Source organism: Anser brachyrhynchus (assembly GCF_964034855.1).
Source record: "Anser brachyrhynchus genome assembly, chromosome: 6".
NCBI lineage: Eukaryota > Metazoa > Chordata > Aves > Anseriformes > Anatidae > Anser > Anser brachyrhynchus.
In genome coordinates, this window is record NC_137700.1 from 32,778,083 (window position 1) to 32,798,964 (window position 20,882).

The 20,882-nt window shown below is 46.2% G+C and overlaps 1 protein-coding gene across 7 annotated transcripts in view; it reads left to right on the forward strand.

The window, feature by feature from the left end:
• Window positions 1-20,882, forward strand: part of SORCS3 (sortilin related VPS10 domain containing receptor 3) — a 313,425-nt gene that overhangs the window by 33,689 nt on the left and 258,854 nt on the right. Inside the window, exon 1 of one of the 7 annotated variants that reach the window (XM_080597775.1) lies at window positions 7,601-7,651. The exons of 4 other annotated variants lie outside the window; for them this stretch is intronic. In XM_080597775.1, the coding sequence (XP_080453901.1) occupies window positions 7,616-7,651 (36 nt within the window). In that variant the 5' untranslated portion in view covers window positions 7,601-7,615. Of the gene's footprint in view, window positions 1-7,600; window positions 7,652-14,666; window positions 16,095-16,189; window positions 17,483-20,882 lie in introns of those variants that run through there. 2 more of the 7 variants (XM_080597778.1, XM_080597787.1) reach the window with 2 other exon arrangements.

Sequence of the window (20,882 nt, forward strand, 5' to 3'; positions counted from 1 at the left end):
TCATGCTATGGGAAATATATGTCAGCAGGGTGTATTTTTATCTCAGAGTGAATGCCGAAGATGAACCTGCAGCAGGACGGCGTACCTGAGCGATACAGCTGCTGCTTGGGCAATGGCAGCGTGTTGGTACTTAGTGGGATCCAGGCTCTGCAAGTTGGGGACGGTGAGATGAGATCTGGCAAGCACCTGGGCAGCAGCCTTGTTTTATCTTGCCAGACAAGTTGCATTGTTTTAACCCGCAGCCCAGCCAGCCTACTGCTCTCATCTCGGGAGTTAACGTGGTTGTGAGATTCACTCCAAGGCTGGGAATGTGAGAAGCTTTTGGCAGAAGGGTTTGGCGAAGAGGAGGCCAATAGTACTGCAGTAGCCAGCAGCTTTCTGAAGTAGGGTTAGAAAGATGCAGCTTATCTTCTTGGTAGGAGAGGACATAACGTTTGGAACAGCAACATGATGTGCCTGAATGGACGTTAAGGAAGAGCTTCTCCTGAAAGAAAGGTGCAGCAAGTCATCAGGATAGCCTTCAAGACTCATGTAGACATGATATGATGGTGGCAGACCTGCTGTGAATGGCTCCTGTGAGTCTTTCCCTCCTGCTCACAGAGATCCCTTTGCTTTACCCCGTGCTAGATCTGAGGGCTGGCAGTGACAAGCGAGTTGTCCAAGCGCGAACAGCGAAGCCTGGCTCTTCCGGGAATGATTCTTCTGCATGCTGTTGGCAGTGCTCTGGTGTGATCTGCTAATGTACTGGTGGTTTGATACCGAGACATTACTCACTCCCACGGTGAATTACAGGCTGGGGAGGCTGAGGGGCTTGCTGCGTGCCAGGTAGTTTTTCATTAAGATGCCTAACAATGCAGCGCGTGATGGGCAGAACGAGGTGGGCAATGTTTGCAATCCCAAATGGGCTGCTGTGCCTGGAAGGGACGAAGGCAGCAAAATGAATCTTTAGGCAGACAGTGCTGCGTTCACTTGTCAGCCGGGGGTATTTGCTCCAGCAGTCCGGTTGGATTCCAGTCTAAAATGTTTGCTCTGCCACCATCTTGCACTCTAGGAGTAATCACGTTAATTGCACTGCATTTGGTAGATATTTTAATTGCTATTCTAGACTGTTTTTTATTTTTTTTTCTCAGATGGCTTTTGGCCATGTTGTGGTGTTGCTGCTGTTGAAGGTGTGTGGGCTGTGTCGCAATGTCTTGCTGCATTTACACTTCTCTACTACCCCCGGTAATGAAGTTTGCCACTAAAGTCATTTTGCAGGACTTTGCCAATCAATTTTTAATTAATATTCCAGGGGAAGATATGGAAATAAAAATGAAACTCACATTGCAATTGCTTTCGTGGTTATGTTGAGTCAGTAGAGCAGGAGGAAGGCATCTGGAAAGTATTCTTCTGGCTATTTCTCTCCAGACTGGTTTCTTTGTCAAGTCAGGTTGATGCCCAGTGGATAGCCCCTGTTGCTTGTGGGTCTTGTGAAGCTGGCAGATTCCCCAGCTTGTTACCCAGCCCAGGGCAGCAAGCTGTTGAAGTTCTTATAGCCCAGGGCTCAGAAGCAGAACTGCTTATGTTCCAAGTGCCTGCCAGCAGTTTCCCTTTGAGCCTCACTACTTGGACTTCCTCCTGCTGAGGGATGAGGCCCAGGATCTGTGGCTAAGCTTTCACAGTAATTTAAATGCAAACAGGAACAGCTATGTGATTCCATAATTATTTTTTTTTTTAAATGGGAAACGTTCATCCAATTAGATGACAAAATATTTTGAAAATGAGTTTGAGAAGAGAGTTGATGCTAGGCAGGAGAAACTTCACCCCAAGGGGTGGTGAGATGAGGCAAGTATTTACTTAAATGCAAGACTGGGGAAAGACAACTTTCTCAGTGTCCAAATTTATAGCTGAATTTGTTAGTAGAGATTTTAGAACAAATATGGAAGCAGTGTTGTTTAATGGGTAAAGCACAGCTTAGAAAGCAAAGATCTGTAATGCTGATTGTACTAAAGGACACTGGGAGCCAGTCTCGCAAACAGTCAAGAATTTCCTTAAGTCACACCACAGCGTCACGTCCTTAAGCTCCCAGTGCGTGCTTACCTGAGTTGGTGCTCTCTTACAAATCCAAATTTGTTTCAAGATTGAAGGCCAAACCTGAGTTCATGGTTTTAACTGGTTCCGGGGCAATAGCAAGAAAACCTATCGGTTATGGATTTAAGATTTAGGCTTGGCTGGGATCTGGTCAAGTTCATCTTCCAGTGGGAATCTGTGTTTGAAGGTGTAGAGCCCAGCCTGCCTGTATTCAGGAGAATAAATTAAATGACATATTCCTCATGAAGTATTGAATATGGTACTGCAGAAGATCTCCAAACCAGCAAAAAATATTCGGTTTGACCCTTAGCGTAAGTTGTTATAGGATTGATGTAGGATCTAGTTGAGGATTCAACCTGTGGTATCCCACAGCAGTGAAAAGTGCAAGGTAAGAATGAAAAGTGAGTGTAGAGGCCAGGAACATAGGAGCTGTCTGTGGGGCAGTACAGGAAGAAGACCCGTGGGTCCTTCACATTCCCTGGATTGCAGCCTCAGGGCTCTGGGAAGATGAGCTTCTTTCTCCTTAGTGGGGAAATACGCTGAAGTGACACCTGTGCATACAAACTTTTTGGTTTGCTTAAACTCTCTGCAGGAGCTCAAGGCAAACAAGTTCCCAAATGCTGACTTCCCCTCAGCATCCAGGGAAAACTGCAGCATCACTGTTAACGTTTCCTCCATGCGAAAAGAAGGGCCTGGCAGTATTTCCTTTCCTGAATTTATGGGGTATTGTGAGAGTGAGGGAAGTGAATAGTTTGAGTGTTTGAAGAGGGTGGCTGTATGTCTTAAACACATTACATGAATAAACCACTGGAGAAATTTTAGGGTTGATTCCCAGCCCTCACAGTCAGCGGAGCCGCAGCATACAATGAAAATCAGAGAAGGTCGGTGTTGACTAATCAAAACACTCTTTCTTTCCTCCCTCTCAGTCTTGAAGGAGACCTGATTGCTCTCCCACTGAAACAAGTGGCAAAGCTGCCTCGCGTTCAGGGAGGGTCTCCGACGCCGAGGCTGTCATGCTGCGTTCTCCCCTTCCTATCCACATATGCGACACAAACTCCAGCCAGGCAGATCTGCAGAGCACCACGGGGCCTCTGTGCCCAAAATAGCATCGCTTCTAATTAGCTCCAGCGTGATTTGGACACCCTGGGGTGCAGGCTCCAGGAAAGGGTGCTGGGTTGCCGGCGTGTGAAAAGCAGAGCCGGGCGCTAGAGGGAGCGTGGGCATTTGCTAAGGGAAGGAAAATACTGCAGCGGGTGGGGAGGGGAGCTGGGGCCTGGGAAATCCATGCTGGAAAGACAGACGCTGCTGAAATATTGATATGAAAACCCGCTCGGAGTCATTGACTCTGCGAAACTCCTGCTGTCCGGGGTTCCCTCTGCGAGAGAGGAGAATAGTCTTGGCGTGCGCTCGGCCGCGGTAAAGCATTTCACCCTGCCTTGTGGCTGATGCCACTTCCCTCCTGTGTCGTCTCTAATTGCTGCTAGGCTTTTTCCTAGAGATGTGAGGCCCAAGGACGGGGTCTCTTGTCTGCTCGGGTCCCCTCCAGCCCAAGTTATGTGCCTGCAAACCCCCCAGCACCCCCCACTGTGGGCTTGGGAGAAAGGATGACATTAACCTCCGCAGGGCCAAGCAGCGGCAACGAGTCCTCGCCACCTTCTCAGCTGCACTGTCCCCTTTCTTACCTGTGACTAGACCCCAGGACAGCTGGTGACAGACCCACTTGCCACCCATCTGTTCCCTCTCCTGTGCCAGCGTAGCTGGGTGCTGAGGGCAGGGGAGTCATTTATTTGCACCTCTCTCCCATGCTTGGTCTGTAGAGGATAAGATTGTCCTGATGGGTCCCTGCCCCTTAGATCTCCACGTTATTTTGACCAGTGTGAGGATGTTGCACAAGTCTCAGTGTTTTTGTGCTTCTCTCCTCTTCTTGTGTGTGAGTGTGGAGGGACAGAATGGGCTGGGGTTCACACCAGCTGCTGCACGGTGGGACAAAGCATTACACCTTGGGAGGAGTGGTTGTGCTTACTCGTGTCCTTGGGACTAAAGCAGATATTTGGGACTTAGGAGAGCTAGGATTGAGCCACAGCAAATGACTTACTTCGGAGATGGATGAAAGGCCTCAGGATCCTAAAAACAACTGGTTTGGCACTGCTTTAGACAATACACCACTCTGTAACAGGTGTATTGCTGGTACGTTTTAGTGGCCAGTGATGCTGCTGATACGTGCCAGAAAGGCATCGAGCTCCATGTGGGAATTCAGTAGAGGGCTCCAGTGAGGAAGCAAAGGGCTTGGCACAGCACTCCTGCTGACTTTCATGGTTGAGAGAAGCACAGGCTGAGGTCAGATGTTCTTCCTTGGGGTGCCAGAGGAGAGCAGGCTCAGCATGCAGGCCATCTTCATGATTTCAGTATTTGCCCGTGTGCTTAATGGGCATGTATATTGCCCCATGTCTTGGTTCATCTACAAAGAGGAGTTAACTCATACACAGGGCTGTTGCTGAGGCTTAAAAGGGATGGATATTTGCAAAGCCGTCGGGTGTAAAAGAATTTATAAAAACATGATTATTTAGCTCTTGCCAAAAGTGCTTGAGGATCTCAGGGGTGCAGAGAGGAAAGAATGAGAGCTCTAATTGGTTGTTAGCCATTCCCCGCTGTTTGGGCCTGATTGGAAAAAATCCCCCACGGCTGTGATCAATAGCCTCCGTGCAGGTGAACAGGGCCTCCTGTCTGCAGTCCTGAGCTGCCTCTGCCAGAGGACGGAGGGATAGTGGTTCTGTATGAGGTGTGCATTTGTAGTGCTCTGCTCCAGAGGTCCCATCCTTTGTGGCCAAACCTCACCAATTTTGGTCTTGTAGTATGACAGAGAGAACTGCACATATAAAGCTCTTAAGTTGCCTCCTTGCTGGCTATTTTAAACGTTACTAAAAGGAAAAAAAAGTCAATGGTGTTAGCCCCTCATTTTATTTGGAGAAACAAAGGCATGAGAGATAGGAGGGATCTGCCCCAGGTTGTGTTCCTGATTAGAAGCAGAGGTGGGAGGCAACTGTTCTGACTCCTGTTCCTTATTGATTTGGTGCCTTAAGGACAAAGATCTTGCTTTATTTCAGCTGTGATGCCGCTCACATACTGGGTGTATTTTCTGTTTAGAAGAGATTACATGAAAGAAAGAAAAATGGATGAAAAGACGAGCTAAGAGTGGGAAGAACACCACTCTCATTAATAACAAAGTGGAATGTGCTCTGTTAAAATCGTTAACAGATTGATCAAGTTAAAGCACTGCAAAGTTCTGGCTGAAAGTGATTTAAGAGCACCTCTGTAGTTCTTATCCCTTTACCAGCACGGCTTCCCAGGTTGAAGAACTTAATTGCAACACCTCTTGAGCTGGGAGAGAGGGGGCATGGTGAAGCTGTGAGAGCCATGAGTTGGGGCTTCCATGGGAGATACAGAGACAGGAGGCATCTGTCTGCTGAAGGGGGTGGGAGCTGGCTCTGGGTTATGTGGCTTGTTTGTAGGAGGCTGGAATGATTTGGGATGATGGTCATGGAAGGGTCGTGTGGGTGGGTGTGCTTGTTTGCCTGTGCGGTCTTGCTATGGGATAATATAGTAGGTTCAGGGGTCTTGTTAGCTTCCAGAATTGTTTAAGGGGCTTTCCTACTCTTTGCATTATACCTTCCAACCCGTGGGGAAAAGTTTCTGCTCCAGACTAGGTACAGGTGAAGGATTCCTGTGTGAGGCAGGACAACCAAATCTTCTTGCCCCCTTGGATGAGGTCTGGGCTGATTCTCCCCCTCTCGGTCTTGCCCTGCAGGATGGGGGACTGGGATAGTGGACGTGTGGATGGGGCTGCAGAGGGGTATCTGGGGCTGGGCCCTGCTCCTGGACAGAACAACTCTCTGAACCAGTGCAAGCCCTGTGTAGTGGAACAGGGTTCTTGCTTTTGTTTGGGTATCTGAAGGCTGCTGCAAGGCATGGGACTGGTGAGCCTGCGAGTGAGGGAGCGTGGTGACCTTGTGCACAGGAAGCCTTGCTCACAGCATGCAGTGAGAGAGGGGACACGCAGACGGGCCTGTGTGTCAGGCAGGAGGTCTCTGAAAACCAGATTTGCCATCTGGCCTGGAAAAAGGCTTGCCTGGGAGATTGAAAACAGGTATGATAACCACGCTATACTTAAAAGAACGGTTATTTTAGAAGAGAGAATCTTTATTCCAGTGTGCTTTGGTAACTGGTGGAGCAACACCAGGTGAAAGCCCCATGAAATCACGGTGTCCGTACTGGGTGGTGTGGAGACATAACAGAGGTGGCTCTACTGTCATCAGCCAAACTTTTCTGGGAGATGAAACTTAAACAGGAGGGCGTTCAAAAAGTGTGGAATACAGAATATGGCTGGGAAAGATCTGGCTGTTGTCCCTCAGTGGCTTATGATTTCTGCTGAGTGTTTTTGAGGTTGCCTACTCTCCAAAGGATCAGAAAATGAATAAAATGCCTGGTCATCTTGTTAAGCAACAGAAACTTGTGATCTATTATCCCTTAATGGATTTATCTTCCAGAAGTCATCTATCAGTGTTTTTTCATCTCTATCGAGACCCCTCCCTTTGCTGCTCAGCTGGAGGAGGCAGCAGCCACCCTGGTGGGTTGGCTGAGCGCTACAGGTGTGCCGACGGCCAGCTGTGGGCTGTGCGGTGACGAGCTGGAGCCCTGCCGGCTCTGAGAATGGGCACCGGCTGGTTTATGGTTCAGGTCAGACGTTAGTTTGGGACCTGCTTCTCCACCCAGCTCATTATATTTACTGAACTTGCAGGAATTCACTGTCTGTGACACCCCCCATTGGAATCTGTTGACCAATTTGAACTGAATTCAGAGTTATCCCTCCCCTGCTAGTACACGAGCAGACAGGCAATGTGATCTGTTGCATCCAAAGCGGAAGCTTTATTTCTTTCTGAAGGCAACCTAAAACACAGCTACAGTATCAGCACTGAGGAGGCCTTAATTTACTTAATTAATATTGTTCACGGTTGTTTTTTGCCAGCCTGCCTGGAAACTGTTCCTTTAATCAAAAGGCAACATCGCTGGCAGTGTAGCATTTTCAGTTTGCTTGTACTGCATCTCTTTGTTCCAGGCTCAATTCTACCCTTCCTTGCTTTTAATTAATTAAAGATTATCTTCATTACTTGTTCCTGCCTCGCATACTGCAAGTGACAAAGCCTGCCTTTCTGAGCTGCACCGAGCGAATATTCTAGTGACTCTTTGCTGTGTGCGTGTTTTGCTTTTGTTTTAAGTTTGGGCTTCCTGTAATGCTACTGGAGATTGACAATAAATAGGTTGGGGAGAAGGTGTTGGAGTGAAAACTCACAAAGAAGGGAAAGAGGCGGGTCTAACTCTAACCCTGAAGAATGACATTGAATGGTACATGGTAAATTGAAATACTGGTCCATTTGAAAGCCCCCTGTCTTCTGTAAAATGGGAGATTCTCACCTTCTTCCCCAGAGACAAAAGTTGGCAGGCAAGAAAGTCGCTGACTGGTGGAGGCTGTCTTCAGGCTGGGGGCTGGATGAACTGCGGAGACTTCTTGTTCATCGTAGAGGAGGTGAGGGCAGGAGGCACGAGCTGACCTGCGGCACGCGTGAGGAGGCAGAAGTGAGCTGATGCGAGTGTGAAAGCATGCAGGGTTGTTGTCTCCATGTCATGGCTCATGGGGAAGCACCTTTCCTAACGCTGTCAGGGTTGTCTGTTGCATTTATTGCCCTTAGTAGCTAACAGGCTCATTGGTACAAGACCAGCTGCTCCTGTGGTGTCAAAACGCTGCATGTGGACGCTTGTGAGAGAGAAGGATGGGAGAGGCAGAGTGCAGTTCCCTGGGCCCTCTGTAATTTTTGAAATCCCACTTCAATCACTTAAAGGTGTCTATGTGTGTAAGGAGATATATGACTGAAAACTATAGAACTAGGCATATAACTAACTGAACTAGATAAGCTAATTTTTCTGTAACCAGAGATAATCTGGGGCTGCAGTCTCATTGTGCCAGCTTTTTCTCCACTTCCCCTGTGCACCCTCCTGCTGCAGCTGATGAGCACTGATCCCTTCGCATGGCACTGCACGTTTCTTCCTTCTCCTTCCCTTGCAGTGCCTTTGGGCAGTATCAGTCAGCCTTTAGTGTGGATTAGGAGTGTTTTTTGTCTGCCGTGGTAGGATCTTGGCAACTCTCGGTTCTAGTCTGAGTTCCTTAGGCTGAACATGGTCATTTATATATTGAATTTGAAGCTGGCATAAAGCATTTGCCCTCCCTGGGTTCAGTTCTGCTGCGCTCTTGTCTTCAGATCTAACTGATCAGGAGATCAGGAGAAGTGGTGGCAAGGTGGGAAAGCTGGCAGTTAACTGGGTCTGTCCTTGCAACTCTTCCTGTCCTGAGCCAAAAGTATTTTTAAAAAATGCACATGGAATTGTGTGATTGAGGGATAAGTAGAAAATCGTGTTTAATGGTAAGGGTTTGGGAGCAAGAATGCCTTTTCTCAGGTGTATGTGCAGCACCTTGCACAAATCTTGTCTTTAAAGGATGCTGCATATAAAGGTGATGGCATAATCTTGCCATTCTATTTTGTCTGCACCTACAGAATGTGAACTCTCTAAAAAGGAGGCAGCATGGATGTTCCTACAGAGAGTTTGTTGTGATGGAGAAGTTGTGGCCTTCTCTGTTGTTTCTGTCTTCTTGATGCTGGTCCGTGCCAGTCTGGGAGCTGGCACACTGGTCAGTTTTACTTGCTTCCTCCTGAACATGGGGCCAGGAGAGGTTTTGTTCCCGCATGACGGTCCCCTGTGGTGAATTTGTGCTGACAGATAGTTCTGGCTACAGGGAAGCTGGTAGCTATTTCAGGTTCATTCTTTATTTAAATGCTCTCCCTCCAGAGGCAGGCTTGTGCTTGACTTATACTGATGAATTTTCCTGGTGCATCCTTCTGCTATGGCAGCTGCTGCCTAGGGCAGGGTTGGAGAACAAAGCAAACAGAAGGAATTAGCACCAAAAGAGGGGAGAAAAATGACCCCTGAGCAAGGCAGGCACAACTACTGGCAACTCAGGCAGTATTTTGATGCTGCGCTGCTTTGGGGCTAGGCATAAACCCCACGGGGAGAGAAGGGAGGAAAGAAATTAGGTGGAGACTGCGTTAGTGGCTGGGACATGGTCAATTCAGGTTAGGCTGAGCAATGCTTGGAGGCATCTCAGACCTGGGCAGAGCAATGCTGTCAGGAGGCTTTTCTCCTACTTATTTAGGTCAAAGGAGTTGAATGGTTCATTCTCACCTGCCGGGGTGTATAAATTGCTGTCATGCAAGCTGAAGCTTTAGACCACTGGTTAAATGGTCTGTCCTGCCATTAGCTGAAGGGAGGGGAAGGATGTCAGTAAATGTGTGTTACCCTTCCAAGGGATGCTGTTCAGCTCACGGTGATTTTATGCTGGTGTTGCACAGACAGTTTGATTTACACTAGTGCCAACAGGATCCTAATGGGAGTATTGCGGTGTGCAGCCGTAGTTTTGCCAGTGTGGGTCTCTGTGTATCTCTTTTGCTTCATGCCATTATTATTTCATTCTTTCTGAGTTTTGTTTTCTATTCTCCTGAGCTTGGGACAGAAGTTTTTTTTTTTTTTTATTATTGTGGGGACTATTACTCAGTCTGCAGCTTGAGGGAGGAAGACTGAGATATTGCCACCGTGTAGACAAGTATCACTCTCCCTGTCTTGCATTGGTGGGAAGCCTGGATGTTCAAGTGCAAGTCAGCTGGAGTGCCTTGGCATGTGCCTGGGTCACAGGAACATGGATGTTCCCCAGCCAGCAGTGATTTGGGTATTGTGGGGTGAGAACTGCTGAGCTGTGCTTGCCAAGGCTCTGTATTTTGAGGCTATTTCTAATGAAAACTTTTTTTTCGAATGTGAAAATACATTCGAAATGTTAGTGTGCTGGTCCTGGTCCTGTGCAGGGACAGGTGCCGATTCCTACTGTGCGTGCTATTTCTCAGTGCCTTTCAGGCATCTGTGTGCTCTCAGCTCACTGCTGTGCTAAACGCCTTTGCTGCTCACAAGGGGCTGTTCTTTTGAGAGATCCCAACCACCTTCCTGGAAGGAAGATGAAGGAGAGGAGCAGTTTGAAATAAGCTAGCAAGACAAACTTTTAAGCATTGCTCTGTGCTATAGCCTGGAGCTGGGACTGCAGACTTCTGTGTACTTGCTGGACAAATTGCTGCTGTGGGAAATTTTATTTTTGGCCGGCTGGAGGAGCAGTGCACAGGCTTGGCCAGACAGCCCAAGTGCTGTGAGCGATCCCTTTGCCAGGCTGGAAATGCTGTTCTGGCTCCTGGCACTTCAGATCAGAGTAACCTGACACTGGAACCCTTTGGGCTCCCTTTGCTGCTCTCTTGAATGAAACTTCTGGGCTTGGTTTAATTCCTTGGTATCATCAAAAACACTTGCCTTGATAAGGATCCTGGTTTGATGAAGCAATGGTTTCTGCCAAAGCAGCATGTTTTATTTCAAGGGCTTATCTTTCATCATCTTGATGCTGGAGTACAGCAACAATATCTTCGAAGTCAGTGGTGATACACTGGTGGAGTGTCAGTAAGAGCAGAATTAGTCCTGTGTGCTTTCCCTTCTATGCTGCTGGCAGGCTTAGACAGGATGAAAATTGAAAGCCTCTTCCATCTGCGTGGCTGTCCTTCAACCTGTGCTTCATCATGGAGAGCAACCAGAAAAGCATTAATGCTCTGATGAATTACCGAGTGTTACAAGCCATTGACCTGCACGGTGGAGCTGTCTCGTGAAAGGGTCTAGTAGTCCAGGAAAGCAGCCATTTGGAAGTAGCTTCAATGTGCAGCTGATTAGGGCTTCAGCTGCGAAGTCCCACCAAGCAACGTTCACGCGGCACAGCAATGGCCGTGGCCAGATTTAGCTGTGCTGTGCTGGTCCTTCACTGCTGCTGGGTTTGGGCTCCCCACAAGCTCGAGTCCTGCTGGCTCGCCTTCCCAGAGGTCATCTGAGCTTTGGCTCGGGAGTTAAGGCTCCTTAGCTCTGAGGTTGAATGGCTCAAAGCACAAGCAGGCGGTGCAGTGAAGGTGGTGTATTTATTAGCGACTTCCCTTTAACTCTTCTCCTTGACAGGTTAAATACCTCTCGCCATTCGTGGTGCTTGTCATACAAGATCAGATTCAAAGCCAGCGAATCCTTTGCATTTCTGTTGAGTTTAATGGGCTTTGGCCTTGTGCCCAGAAACATAAGATCGGATGTGCTGGACAGGACCAGAAGTCCGCCTATTCCCAGTGTCACATATCTGACATGGCTCGGTGGCACAGCGGTGCCTGGCGTTATCCAGTTTACATAATACACAGTTTTGCAAATAGCTTGCTGCCCAGCTTGGTGCTTTTGAATGTGTATGGGGTGGCTGACGAGACAAATAATGTGGGCTTAGTCCCCAGCTCCCATCACCACCCTGACAGCCCTCCCTGGATCCTGACTCAGACCAGGCTGGCATTCTGATTAAAAAACAAAACTAATTTTTAAGGAATGTTTGTGTAGAAAAGCTTTTTTAAAAAAATTTAAAAGGTTAAAATGAAACATTTATAGTCATATACTTACAAAAATAAATTCAGCGTAACTTAGAAGAGCTGTAAGATATGCAGGCCTTTTTATTTACTGCCGTTTTACTGTAAAAAGTCATGCTTGAAAATACTACCCACTCTGGTTTTCTGCATTATGCCAGAGTATGGCGTTGGTGAAACGAAGGTGTAGCGGTGTTTCCATCCTCCTGTTGGAGGGGAGCAGCGGGCTCGGTGGACACACAGGCGTTACAGAGCGTGAGCACGCCCCGTAGGTAAGGTCGTGTTGCTTTGCCTTAATCCCTGGGATCGCCCCGCTGACAGCAGCCTGCCAGTCAGCAGTGCTTGCTGTTCTGGAGGTGGCCAAGGGGTAAACACAACCTGTCAGGAGTTTTTTTTTTGTTTTTGTCGTCTTAGTAAGGGTTTGGTAATATTTTTCCCTTTTATGGCTTGGAGGCTGTTTGGGTTTAAGAGCGAAGGGGGGTGTCACTGCAGACTTAGATCACTTGTTCCCATTTTTTCGATCCAAGAAAATATTTGGCAAATGCTTTTATTTTGCTTAAATGATGATTGTTTTCTTCCACCTCCAAGTTGCAACTGAAATGGACACTCGTGTGCCTTTGGAGGCAGTGGGGTAGAGCTCACGTGCATGCTTGTACATGGCAGAGAAATGTGAGCTGCTCCTTTAGCCTTTCCATTAACAGCTGGCAGGCTGTTCCCCGTGTGCCTCAGTTTCCCCATCCATGAGAGGAAACCGTCCTTCTTTGCAAAGCCCTCTGAGACTGCTGAAAAGACCCTGGATGGGCGCTGCTGTTTGCAGGATTGGCAGCTGAGGTTTGGACGAAGATGCTCTTTCTTTTTCTCCTTCCTGCTGAGAATCAGGTGTGGGCCGGTGTTTAAGGCAGGCAATAAATGTAATCCATTCTACTGTTATTTTTTCCCAATTTTTATCTTCCTAGGTCACACAAACAGCCTAGGAAAGCTGTGAGACTTTGTAACTGTGATCCCATCAGTCTGCAGGGGGTTGTAGTCTAAAATATTCCAGCTGAATTAAATTTCTGACTTCCTTTTTGAAACGTAATTTCATTTCTAAATGTGGAGAGTGTGTGGAGCTGGAGATCTCTCCTGGTGCTGCAAGGAGAGTCCTAGTCTGATTATTTAAAATGAATTAGTTCTGATGAAATATTTAGCCTTTAAACAACACATTTAAAACAGTGAATTGCATTTTATTTATTAATGGCAGTTGCAATGAGATTCGGAGAGGAATTCTGCTAAAACGTGCTGTTGTGATATTGCAAAATATAGTAATGACTATAATATTTTGTTGAATTATTAATATCCACTGTGCCTGCAGAACTACATGTGTCAGACTTCAAAATTGTTTTTATCTGAAGAGTTACATGTGGGCTTTGTTTTGCTTTTTTGACAGTTTTTCAAAAGTAATTTTTGTTAATTTGAGGGGCAGAATGAAAGCAGGAAGGATGATCAGGTCTTGCCACTGCTTAGCTCAACTCTCTTCTCTTTATCAAAGCACAACCAGGAAACAGAACAGAGGTTATTTCTCTCTGTCAGAGTCAGGTTCCCTGTAGTGGGAAGATTGCATTTAAAGGGAAAGGTTTTTGGGAAAGCCAGGCACAGGGCTGACTGCAATTGCTGCTGCCTGAGCATAACAACCTTGTCGTGCTGTCGCCTTCTTTACTGCGACTGGCTTATTTGTCCTCTTCAGGCATCACCTGGCGGTTCTTGCCAAAGAAATCTGGGCAGGGCGCTTCGCTCTCTGTGGACCAGATTTTTTGCTGGGACAGACACAAACCTCCTAGCTGCATATCTTAGACTGGAAAAGTTTAAGATGACCTAGCTTGAAGCTAGTGACTCTGCTCGGGTTGCTTTGTGGTTGTGGCCTCGTGAATGGTGGCAAATTCTGTCTGTGGGACCCCGGCTCCCACCCTTATCTTTTTGCTTTCCAAGCAGTGCTGAGGTTGCCCCCGGCTGTTGACCGGGTGTGTGAGTGTGCTGGTTTAGCTCTTGGTGTCCCCCGCAGCATGGCTCTGTCCCCTGCTATTGAACTTCCAGGCCTGACTTTGTCTGGTTTATGGGACAGGGTGGCCCAAAGATGGTTCTCTCTGGCAGCATGGATGAGATCACTTTGTCTTGGGGAGGAGGAAAGTTTAGCTAGGTGAAGTCAGACCTAGACGTACCAAGTGGTCTCTGGACCAGCAAATAGACCCTGACCTGTTTTGTTCATGGATGTAGCAAATAAAAGTGGCGTGAAGGTGAAGGTCTCTCTTTGTTTCAGCAATTGTTTTTTCTGCTAATCCCTTTAGATGGAGTAAATATTGTCTGAAGTATCCCTGGATTTTATTCAGGGCAGAATAATACTGGTACATAATAATACTGGTGCAGGATAGTGAAGATGTGGGCATGTATCAGAGGTTCCCCCTATCAACCTAAAACTACTGTTCTGGAAGCATCCCTTCAAGCAACTTGCCCAACTACCCCCTTGCTCTCTGGTGTGCCCCTCTGGTGCGCCAAGCAACTGGGAAAAGACTGTAAGGCGTGCTTGTTTGTTACTGCCAACCAGCATGTTTTCTTCCTCCTCCCAGCGTTTTTCCTATTTTATTTAATTTTCCTACTGAAATGCTCTATCCAAAGTCCAAAGCAAGTATTTTCATATTTGCATGTCTCCTGAGGTATTATGAAAGATTTAATTCATGAATCCGCACCTGGAGATGTACGTAATACGCATATAAATGTTGTCTGATTATAAGTTAGAAACTCTTTGAGAAGGAGATTGAAGTAGGAAGCGGGAGAAGTGCTATTACTGTTCTGGTTTACAGGGTATGAAGCTAGAGGAGGAACTCCTAGCTGCATATCTTAGACTAGGAAAGTTTAAGGTGACCTGGCAAATTGCAAAAAAGAACCTTGGTCATGTCCAAAATCGCCTGGATTAGGATGGCTAGCTTTCTAACTGCAGGAGCCAAACGTCTGAATCTTTGCTCAGGAGCCAAAGGATGTGGACTGCAGAAAGCTGACGGGGGAGGGAACCCTTAACTTCACCTGGAGGTGAGTGGTTTAATTGCACCTTGCAGACCCTGCTGTGGGATGAAGTCAGACTGCGTGCAGCTCTCAGATCTAGCGAAGTCAAGAGTGATTCTGAGGAGGATCAGGCAAAACCAATATGAACAAGGGCAAAATAAGCCCAGGGCTACATATGAATCCTAGATTCCTGGAAAAATGTTTAAACTTCATTAAATAAGAATGGAAAGAAAATTGCTAATAATGCCTCTCCTATATATGCTAACTGAAGAACGGTCTTAAAATAGCATCTAGCATTAAACTGTCATAAAAGTGGATTAAGTGGTAGTAATATTAAAGCGAATAGATATACCACCTTAACCTTGTTGAGAGAGCATTAGTCTACATGTTATTTATCTGTAGGTAATCTACTGGAGGAGGAAGCATTAGTCCAGTCTTGTTTCTAAAATCCTGCTGATAAGCTACCCTGCCCATCCAGAGGGGAAGAAGCAGCAGTAATGTAATGGAAAAGGAGAGATGCAGCTTCCCAGGCTTTACTCCATCCTTCAGACACAAAATATGGACAGTTCACCCTTGGGCCATTTAACTGTCTCTTACCTTTTGTACCAGAGAGGTTTGTTCTGTGCTTGCTGTGATCCATGAGATCGCAGCTTGTCTTCAAAGAAGAACTTTTGGAAGGCATCAATAAGCGGCACAGTCAGGCAGAAGTCTGGACGGCTCCAATCTGGGCTCACTTTGCTTGTGAGCTGATCAGGAACATGGTGCCACGTACCGGGGTCGCTGGTTGTTGACTCATAACACAGGTAGCGCACGATAGCAGGGTGAGGAATGTTTTCAACTAAGAACATCTATAACCTGTGTTGCTTTCTAGGTGGACTTTTCTAAGTCGGGGACACCAACTCTAGGGAAGGTTTGAGAATTCAAGAGTGCCTCTCCTCTAGGCAAGAATGTGTACGAGCTTGTGGAACAAGAACTTGTACAGATGCAGAGAAGACATCTAACTGTGGTGGAAGCACCAGGCTTAGCAGAGAGCAAAATGTGACTCTTGTGAGACAGTTGTGTTAGAGGAGAAGTACAGTGGAAGATTTTTCTCCATATATCCTCACGGCTGACATATCCTCAGCGATGACACTTAGCTTCCCCAGGGCTTTGCACTGCTTGATTAGCTGATGAGCCTCACAGCAGTGTCTGGAGAGGAATCAGTGGTCTCAGCTGGGCTCCCAGGCTGCTGATGGGATGGGATCCCAGGGCACCGGGGGGTATGAGGGAAATTGGCAGAGTGCTGTGGGGAGTAAGAGGAAGCAGGTGCTTCCTATGGCTAGTTGTTGATTCAGCTGGCTTTGAGCAGCCTATCTCAGAACCAGGCAGAGGCAAGGAGAGCACCAGGGGGCCAGAGCTGACTTCAGTCTCTCTCAGGTATTTCACCCACAAAGAAAATACAACAGGAAGAGAAAATGCCAATATCTCTTCTGCCTGTGACTAACAGTTCTCAGCAGAAGTTGGCCAATAATCCCCAGACACAAGGGGAGATGTTCTGTGGAAAGGGAAGGGAGAGGGAACTGTTGGGGTCTTTAATAATGGCTGGGTGGTTAAGGGAGGAGAACCCCTTGGGAGCCAAGCAGGAAAATTGGGAAAGTGGGAGTAGGGGTGGTGGGTGATAGCAAAGTCCAAGTCTAGGAGGGCTACAGAAATTGGCACCCAAATCAGGGCTCGCTGATAGGCAGTGTCAGAACTGCTTGGTCAGCCTGCACTTGGCCACTGTTGGCCAGGCTCCCATTGATTATACGGACAGTGAGGCATTGAAATCCACGGAGGAGCTCAAAGAGATATCTACTTTCACAACATGGGAAAAATCTTGAAGCTCGCAGCCCTGTTTAACCTCAGAGGTGTTTCTCTGATGGTAATAAACATATGCCACAGTGACTGCATAGAGGGGATATTTGGATTTGTGTCATTGGTTTTGGAGAGTGTAAGAACCTACTGTGAGAAATAAAACCACTTCAGCTCGGAGGCAAGGCTTTATAGTAAAATAGCTTTCACTGCAATATAAGGGTTTGTTGGACAGAACTGACGGTAGTAAATAGATTAATTGGATTTCAAGGATAGAAGCTGTATGTAAACTTTCTGGACTATAAACAGAGAGATCCAAGCAGATAATGTGTTGAGTGAACATGCCAACCTGACCCCTCTATCTGCTGGTAGCAGATCCATCCTGGTAGAAACACCTCCCTCTTGTTTATCTGCAGCACTTGCTTCTGGTGCTTACTACTTATGTTTTGCCATCAGACATTATCAGCCTGTTTCCACTTGCTACAAAACAGATTTTGCTCATCACTGTAAGAGGGTATGATGTAATTGCAACCACCCAGGGCTTGGTCTGAAGCCTTGCTTACTGAAAAAATAAACAGGAGTTGACTCATCTTTCTTTAGCTTTCACTTTCATTGTAGTCTTAGGCTGTGAAATGCACTTACGGGGGGATTGTCTCAGTAAAGATATTGCCCAGCTCTTCTGAATTTCCAGATGACGTCTCGTTTGTTTTACATATTTATGTGCATGTTACTGGAATGTGACAGAATAAAGTGTTCCTTGGTTGTTTTCCCTACTCCAAAGTGCAAAGATAAGGACACAGAGGGGAAAAATGATCTGCTCCCAGGCATGGATTGCTGGTTGCTCCTAACTTAGGCATAGCCAGCTGGGTCTGATTTGGGTCAGGTGCCTGGGGGAGGACTCTGTCCCCATGCAGTTCCTTGCATCCATGTTACAGCTGCAGCAAGACCTGAATATAAAGAGAAAGTATAAAAAGGTGCCTGGGGATTGTAACGTTACCTGTGTGACTTCTGATCTCTTGAGATATTGCCCTGCAAGTTAAGTGTAGTCTTTCAGTGGTGTTATCCTTCTATCACTTATGTAAATTCTAATTTAATGCAACGGTAAAGAGTTTGAAGCATGCAGTCTACTGCCTCTTTGTTTTGGTTTGGGGAAGAGAGCACTGGGAGAGCCTCCTTGGGGGAAGTCAAGTGTTGATGTCTGAGCTGACTGAGAAATGGCTGAGAATTTGGGCAAAGGAGAGCCCAAGTGAAGCAGAGTGAATTTATCTGGGTTGATCTTGGACATGTTTCGTTGCTGGTGTTGGTGTTCATAAGGAAGTAAACTGCGGTAAGGAGCATTAATATTTTGTTAGAAAACTACATATTAAAAATTGATGTTGAAGTGTCTTCCCCAAAATTGCTTTGTTCTTTTTGCAGCTAGACAGAGGAAGAAAAAAGGAAGGCACAATGAAAAGCTATTAAAATGCTTTATTAATATGTAATCTAAAGTGACAGTAGCTTTGATTTTTTTTTTCATTTTTAGGAGGCATCATTGAAAAATATTAAAAATAACCTTTTAGTAGGACTAATATTTTAGTAGGACTCTCTACTGTTTTTATGAAAAATATTAAATTGAGAGAATCTTTACTTAAGCCATACTTATTCCCACTTCAAAACTAGAACTAAAACCAATACCACAAGTTTTATGGAGATGAGAATGAAAAATACATCAATAGTAATTTTGTGATCGGTATGATCGATTTTTCTAAGAAAAATGGAATATTTCTTGGAAAGCTTCAATTTTAGTCAAAGGACTTTATAACAGAGTGCTTTATGGCTTTTTCTTAGGAAATTGCTTTGGGTTTTGATTGCGCAGTGCTGGGAAAAGTTTTAAATATTTTGAGCAATTTAAAAAAAAATGTATGACAAATGTGTACAAAAATAGGGGAAATGTTGAAACTTGAAATGGAAGCACAAAATACTTTCCAATCAGCTTCAGTCATAAATAAATCTGTCAACTCTTATAATCTAAGCTAGGAAGTTTAAATATCAAGTATCATGTGCTGAATGTTTATATTGAACTGCTTGCAATCAATCCATAGGGTCAACTTTTAAAATGTCAGAGGTTTAAATAGTGTGTGTTGACAGGAAGCTGAGATTTGCTCAGAGTATTCATGTGCAGACAAAGACGCCACCTTTCTCAAATGAGGTACTTGTGGCTGATCTGGTGTGACCTGGTCCTTGCTGGCCACATCTCTTATTGGGGCTGTCTTCAAAGACTTTGTGGTTGGGTTTGGGGCAGTGGAGCCAGTTCTCCGTTACAAATGTTGTCTAGGAGCTTTGGGTCTTGGTTCTTTTGAGATTATTTCTTTATGCTGATGAAAGAGAAGAAAGGGCTTGCAAAATCAGGTAAATTAAGGACTATTTCAAGGGAAGTTCTGTCTATTCTTAAAAACCGGGGAAGGAACTTAATGTGTTTTCAGAGCAAGGGTGCAGGGTGGTGAAAACCCATAAATAGTAAGAATGGTAAGCTTTGCAGTTTCTTGCCAGCCTCTAAACATGAGTTTAAAAGCAGGCTGTTTGCCATGCTGATTTCTCAGCGTCCGTGACCTAACATGGCCAGACTGCAATGGGAATTTTTCTCAAGGCCTGTGGTAAAGCATCTGGACTCAGACTGATACAGCTGGCAATGAGCAGAGAAGGCAGGGGGACACCTGGCTCAGACTGCCACAAATCTGTTTGCAGTGCTAGCCGGGACTCTGACTGAGGCTGTGAGGGATAACACCCCTCTCAGCCTGTGCTTTCTTGTTCTGCTCTCTTGGAGAGAGGGAGATCAGAAATGAGATACTTTTCAAATGTCTTCTCAAAAATTGAATAATTGGTGTATCTTTTTTTCCGCAGGTTGTGCTATATTTCTCCTTGCAATAGTCAAGAGTCCACGCTTCCTTTACTTTTGGTACAAGTCTTCTTTATTGTGTGAGCAAAACTCATCTCCAGCCCATTACCCCTTGTTGAACTGGGTTTGGCATTTGTTTCTCTGTCCTAGCCCCCTCCCTGCTTTTCTTCTTTTAAGAATATTTGTTAGCCAGTGGCTTTAACCTGTCCTTTCTTAGTTCAGACTGGAAGATCTTGTTGAGGATCATGTTGAAGGTCCCCACTGCAGCAGCTGGGCTTCCCCGCTGTATGGGAGCACTCTGAGCCTTGTGGATAGTTCGCTCTGTCCCGCAAAACATTATTAGGGAAAAGTTTTATGGTGGGAGGAGAGGAAAAAGACAGGAGAAAACAATGCAGTGAAAAAGCTAACCCAGCTTTTTTCTTTTGTGTGTCAGTATCCTCTCCCCAGTGCTGTACAAGGCACGATGCCCTGGGTGTTGGGAGAAGAGCTGCCGTGCAGGTATTACTCAGTGTCGTGGGCTGTGCTCTGAAGGAGTTGAACTGCTCTTCTATGAGTCTCGATGTTTGAGAACACACTGATTAGGAGCAGGTAAAAATAGCAGTGTAGGAGGATGCACGCTGAAAGACTGTCTTAAGTAGGCAGGAGAAAATAGAAACTTTGATTATCTACACACACACGCACGCACACACACAATGCTGGGAAACTCTGCAGGGAGTTGGGAATGCAGCAGCCTCTTGTAATCTGCTGGAAGTGCTGGTGGGATGGTCCATGAAATGTGCTTTATGACTTCAGTCATCAGCTCAAACATGTCTGGCGCTGTCTTCCCCCCCCCCCCCCCCATTTATCTGGTACGCCAGAATCATCTTCCCACCCCTAAGTCCAAGAAGTTCCTACTTGTTTAGTTTTGGAAGAAAACTGTGTGAGTAGCATGTCCTGTACAAGCCTCATCCCAGTCGTTGCCCATATGAGTTTTGTGCACTCACATTGAGTGTGATGGTTATTTCATAGTGCTGAATGATGCTATTGGGTAGGAGAAGTCCAAAAATGTCAAGATGTGTGGCACTGAGGAAGGCCTTTTCCTGGGGTTCTTAGGACTTGAGTGCTCTTTGAACATTTCAGGTTCACACATGGATCCACATGTGGATGTTTGGAATCCATTGGTGATTGAGGGCACATGCTTATCATCTTGGGATAAATAAATCTCTTCATGGATCTATGGCAATTGCTCTTCCTCCCCTGGACCATGGCAGAGTATTGAGCTATAAGGACAGTTTGCAGAGGTGATCTGCTGCAAAGCATGGTCCTCCACCCTTGTCCACCTCCATCATCTAATCCCTCCAATCCTTGCTTATTTTCCTTAGCAGCTGACTGTTGTGTGTCAGTCTCAGCTCTTTCTCTTAAAAGACACATCTCCACACCCTTCTTCTATCTGCTGCTCATTGCTTGGCAAACTGATAAACCTCATCCTGAGCAGATACTGCCAGCTCCTACCTGCCAAT